The 6,000-nt window shown below is 39.2% G+C and overlaps 1 protein-coding gene across 6 annotated transcripts in view; it reads left to right on the top strand.

Annotated features, from left to right (window-relative positions):
- Oxr1 (oxidation resistance 1) overlaps positions 1-6,000 on the top strand; it is a 288,312-nt gene that overhangs the window by 260,179 nt on the left and 22,133 nt on the right. The window contains exon 1 of one of the 6 annotated variants that reach the window (XM_010615718.3): positions 4,141-4,515. The exons of 4 other annotated variants lie outside the window; for them this stretch is intronic. In XM_010615718.3, coding sequence (XP_010614020.1) covers positions 4,450-4,515 — 66 coding nt within the window. In that variant the 5' untranslated portion in view covers positions 4,141-4,449. Of the gene's footprint in view, positions 1-4,140; positions 4,516-6,000 lie in introns of those variants that run through there. One more of the 6 variants, XM_010615717.3, reaches the window with a different exon arrangement.

The following is a 6,000-nucleotide window of genomic DNA, read 5'->3' as shown; positions in this document are numbered from 1 at the left end:
TTTAATACTAATATATAATATATAATTTATTTAATACTAATTTATAAGAAATCAGACTTTTCCCGTAGAAAGTCCACAAATCATATTCTCCTGATTGCATCCCTATGGTGTCTGTTAAGGTAAATTTCCTGTAAAGTGACCGTTAGACCATGGGCTAGTTTAAAGAATAGGTCGCCATCTTCCAGCTTATTTCTTGCTTAGCTGAAGTTTTCAAAGTAAAAAGTCATAGTGGTATGTCTCTTAATTAGAAGCCATGTTCTTTAGTCCACACCAGGTTATTAACTTTGGCAGTCTTTGAATCATCTAAAGGAGCTTTCAGGTACCTTCCAGAACTATTAAGTCATATCCTTGCATCCTGAAGATTGGCCAGGTGGTTATACTTTCCAGTCCTTGTACTTAACTAACCCAAGCCAGCAACATAGAAACACTGAGAGTGGGGACATCCTCTAGGCTGTTTGGGCCACAGTACAGTTTAGGTTCACAGTCTCTGTTATGCAAGTTACGTTGTACAAGATGTTTTTCACAGTATTCCTTTTATCTGGGTGCTGCACCCAGAACAAACTGGTTCACTATAGATAAAGGTCTCTTTAATCATTCTGTGCCTTGATTCATTCTTTCATTCATTTTCTTTAAGACAGATCTTTCTATGTAGCTCTGGTTGGCTTCCATCTAGCTGTGCAGTCTAGTCTGGCCTCAAACTCCCCATCATCCTACCTCAGCTTCCCAAGTGATGAGACAGTAGTATCCACCACCATGCTGCCTTAGTTACTTTTCTTTCAGAGCTGAGACAAAATATCCAACATCCAAAGTTGAAAGGGAAAAGTTTTAATTGGCTTATGGTTCAGAGGGCACGATGGCAGAGGGGCAACAGTTCATGCCTGCAAAAGCAGCAACAAGAGACTTTAACAGTATCTTTCTGCTAACTTTTATCTTATTGAGATTTACGGGATTAGGGTGGGGCCAACCAGTCACTCATGTGCAGTGGTTTAGTAGTCATGTACCCTTAATCCTAGCATCTCACATTCTGGATATAGCTACCTTAGAAAAAGACTGCATGAGGCTTTGGGGGGACATCTAGACACAAGCCACAACACATGCCTTGATTTTTAAAACTTTTTGTATTGCTGAGGATGGAACCCAGGACCTTTACACTGAGCTACACCCCAAAGTGTTTTTATTTTTTTACTTTGAGATAAGGTCTCACTGAGTTGTCCAGGCTAGGCTTGAACTTGGGATCCTCTTGTCTCCGCTTATCAGAGTGCTGGCATTACAGGCGTGTGCTCCACACCTAGTTTGTGCCTCAATTAAAAAAAAAAATTACATCAGTTGTAGCCATGCAGATGCAATTAATTTTGGCATAGCTTCCTTACAAACAAAGGACTTGTTGTATACTCAGAGAGAGTACACAGATGGGGGGAAGATATACCAGGCTGTAAGCCAGTGACTTTTTAGCTTTGTCCATCAAATATCCATTAAAGTTTAATATACTTGCCAAGTCCCCAAGAGTCCATGGTATATCCTAAAATAGAAACCACAGGAAGCCTGAGTTATCTGTGACATGTTTTAAGATTCATATAAATCTTTACATTGTTTACAGCAGTACAGTTCATAACAGCTAAGTTTTGGAAGCAGCCCATATGTCCATCAACAGGTGAATGGATACAGAAAATGGAATACTTAGGCACAATGGAGCACTGCTCAGCCGTACAGAAGGATAACCTTGAATCACTTGTAGGAAAATGGATGCATGTTGAGAATGTGGTGTTAGTGAAAAAAAAATCAGACACACAGGATTAAATACCACATGAAACCCGAAATATAGGAAGAGAGCAAAATAGAAGATAGAAAATAGGAAGTAGGCAGATCTTTCTCAAATGGACAGAAGATAAGGAGGTGGAAGGAGGGGGTAGAATAAAAAAGAATTAAGATGTGTGACACACATACCAACTCCCCATGGGGAATGTGATTATTGTGTACTGCAAACATGTTCTGATAACAGTAAAAAAAAATGTAAAATGTTAGATTTCTTGTGAAGGAAGAAGGATGTGACATTAGGATGCGCCAGCTCTCCTTGGGCCGCAGTGCCCCATCCTGCTGAGCTGTGTCCTGTGCACTCGGCATGCACACCACTGGGCTCTGCGCTGTCGAGGGTCTGGGTCTCACCACGCCAGCCTCAGAGCGGGCCTTTGTAGGCCACAGTCTTTTCTTGTTCCACTTCTTTTGGGCTGACTTCTTAGTCCTTTTCCAATAAGATCTGCAAGAAAAAAAAAATCTTCCAAAAACTTTTATCCCTGAAATTAATTTTAGCTCCATATTTCCTATACTTGACTCACTGAATAGCACTGCTGCTAGAAGCGATAGCTAAAAATGACATAGAAATTGGAGTCATTGATTTGGCTATAATTGACTTATTTAGAAGTTTGCCTTGTGCTTTTTGATCAGAAAATGTGTTACTGAGATCATAAGTCAGTAAGTTGTGTAACATATTAATGTTTTTCAATTTTGAAATGATTAGTATTAAAAGAAAACTGCTTTGTACTCTTTGCTTCTCACCCTTGCCAAAGCACTGACTAAAAGATAGATATCCCACACAGTTGTGGTTCTGAGCTATTGTTCCTCAGCAGGTGTTTAGATTACTCAAATTTTCTTAATCCATCAAAGCTCTGGTACTCATTTAAATATAAATGTAAATATGTTAAAAATTACAACTAAACCATTACTCAGAACACTTTACAGTCTGCCCTCTAGATTACTTTTAAAAGTTGCTTACAGAAGCCGGTCATAGTGGCACATGCGTGTAATCCCAGCACTCGGGAGGCTGAAGCAGGAGGATCGCTGTGAGTTCGAGACCAGCCTGGCCCACATAGTGAGTTCCAGGTCAATCTCAACTACATAGTGAGACCCTGTCTCAAACAACAACAACAAAAAACAAAATGACGTGATCTTCCCATTTTGATTCTAATTTTTGGTGTTCTTCATTTTAATTGTATAAAGTAAGTAAAATATTTAACCTATGCTTAGTATAGCAGGCCCTGGAATGCACCCCAGAGTGTCGCGATTGGAGCTGTCCAGTGCCACGTGGTGCTGGTTGGCATGGCAGTCACTTGTTGCCGTGGTCTCTGCATTTCCCAAAGAGGTGTAAATGGTGGCATTGCCACAGTTTTTAAGGTGCACTTGTCAAAGCTTCAGTTGTTGGGTCAGTGTCGTCTTCTCTATAAACTGCCAGCTCATGAATGTTCTGGTGTTCATTTTCATAGACACATTTTTGTTGTTATTAAAGTGTAAATAATACCCAAATTAAAATTGTGTCAGTATGCCAAACAACAAATGCAGAACTTCCCGCTTTCTTGTCTAAGGTAGCCATGCCAAGAGATCACATTTCCCAGGGATGGATGCAGGATGACTTCCCGCAGAATAGGCTGCTGCTGGCGTTCTGCTTCTCATATCTCATACTTTAGTTTGAACACTGTTAATGTCTTTCATCTCAGAGTCTGGGTAGAAGTTCCCCCAGGTTTCACCCCCCCCCAATGATATAATCTTGGTAGTTACTGTGTGGCGAGCATGGAAGGAACGGACAGGACATGGCACTGTGTTTGGAGACTGCTGAGGCCGTGTGGAGCTGGTGCCGGTGACCGGCAGGAGTGTGGGGGTGCAGGAGGCTGTTGCCTGAGAATGTCCATGGGGTGGAGAGGGGCGCTGTGTCTGTAGGAGGAAGGGCGAGGTGTTTCTTCACGTGGGAGAAACACGACAGCACTGTTATTTTGCAGTGAGCCCCAAATAATCTTAGTTTACGTATGTTTCAACTATATTTGCTGGTTGATCTTTTAAAAGTTCACTTTGGCTATAATTCAACATGCCACTGTTTAGTGGAGTATATATAGTATATGGAGACATATTGAATATAAGTACTTTTCAATAAATAGATGCTAGTAAATACTGTTCAAAATGGACATGTTAAGAATGGTCTGCATAAAGTACAAAATTTTATAGGATTCTTACAGAATTTTATGACTATATGAGCAAACAGTAAAATGTTAATTGAAATAAATAATTTGTGTAATTTAAGAGGGAATGGGGAAGTTGTGCTTGCTACTTTTTTTGTGTCTGAGTTACTTGTAGTCTCTTTGTTAGCATACAGGATTTGGAAATCCGTGTCTGTGTCTTTAAACTTCTGAGCCCTAGCTGCACATTGGGGTGCAGTGCAACCAAACCTCAGCCTGGGAAACACCCTCTTCCCTCCCCAGCCTGCACACTCCACTCAGCACTGTCTGTGCTTGGCTGCTCCTGACTGATTAGCTCCTGCTCTTGTCAATCACATCTTTGTACCCCAGCAAACTATTTCATCACTGTAGTAGGGCTCCGGTGCTGGGAATTCAGCTTTGACTGAAGAATGCTTCTGAGAACTGTTCCTACCCGGTTTGATGTAACTAAACTTGCTCTGGGAAGGAAATGTCTCGTCTCTGGTATGGGAAAAAAGGGAGAAGACATGAACCAGTTAATCATAAATATACTCTGGTAAATCTTTGTCGGTTATTTTCATTTCTATATATACTAGTCCTTGTATGGTAGCATTATGTAAAATTATAGAATTTATGAAAGTATAAGCATAACTGTTTATAGAATACAAAATTATATCATTGCAGAAAATACCTTTATTTCTGTTGATTCTAAATATATTCAAAAAAGACATTAATAAGAGAATGTAATTTTGTGAAAGTATTTTTTATTTTATTATTCTCACCAAGAAGTCACAAAATCTTAAGTGCTGCCTTAAATCTTTTTATTTGAGCTTAACTTTGTAGGAAAATATTCAGAGCTTTTCTAGTTTAAAAATGGAAAACAATAAATATCTCTTAATTTTGTTGATCCAACTAGATATTGTTTTAGTATTTATTAAAATAAGAAATTGCTTTTCAGCAGTCTGAGAAAAAATTTTTCTTAAAGCTGTTAAAAAAGTTTTTGAGCACTTCTACCTAACCAGAATCTTAAAAAATATTCTTATAAAGGAAAATAGCAACCAGCCATACTGTTTTAAAGAGTGGTAGTTTTCAGTGTAAATATATGTGCATATTTGCTCTAAAAGTATTGCCAATTGCTTTTCCTGTGGTAATTCAGTATCATATTTTTCCTTCTGAGTGTTAACTGTATTTTTACTATATTTATGGATGGGCTAAAGAAGGCCACACAGAAACTCTGAACCAGAGTGACCGGAAATGCCCCCTAAGCATCTGTCCTCTCTGAAATGTTAAGCGTGTCAGAATACCAAAAAGCGGCAGTTGTTATTTTTAATCATAATTTCTACTTTTTGTTATATGTCAGAATCAGCACAAAAGGGGTTAGAAACCTGAAATGATTACATTTTTTAAATTTGTGATTGGGTTTTCCAAATTAATAGTTAGCACAGTTCTTTGTTTGTTTGTTTTAACCAAGAGCAGTGTACCTATTCATGAATTTTTTTATTTAGTTTGAGTACATATTTGTATAAATTTACTAAAACTTCATACAGTTTATTTTAAATAAAGCAGAATAAATTGTGGCTGCTTTAAGTTGAGTAGGTCAGTATGATGTGCGTGATGCACTCATCAGACTCCCTGCTGCCTTCTTAGAGGAGCTGGGACATGGTTTTGTCATATTTTTATCCTTTTCCTGAGCAGTTATGCTTCCCCTTGCTCATCAGCTCTGCCCATACATTTAGTGAGTGTGTGTGCACACACATCTGTATGTGTAATTTCATTGAACTTACACAGTCACTTTGAAAGTATACTGCTCTTACTTCCCACTTTGAAACTGAGGGAGCTGGGGCTGGAATGGTCACTGCCATCTTGGGGGGATGCTCCCTGTGCTCTTAAAGGATGGTCACTGCCATCTTGGGAGGCAGTCTCTGCCTCTTGGTATCCTCTAGAATAGAGACAGAGGATCCTTAGCATCGTTTTGCTTTACCAGGCGGCCTTACGGGTCTCCAGAATGGGGCAGTGTGTCTCTCAATTGGTAGGCAAGCTT

Source organism: Fukomys damarensis, unplaced genomic scaffold, assembly GCF_012274545.1.
Source record: "Fukomys damarensis isolate Sample0158 unplaced genomic scaffold, DMR_v1.0_HiC HiC_scaffold_5, whole genome shotgun sequence".
In the NCBI taxonomy this organism is placed as follows: Eukaryota; Metazoa; Chordata; class Mammalia; order Rodentia; family Bathyergidae; genus Fukomys; species Fukomys damarensis.
Note: the sequence above shows the minus strand (reverse complement) of the source record. Positions and strands in the feature narration are given on the sequence as shown.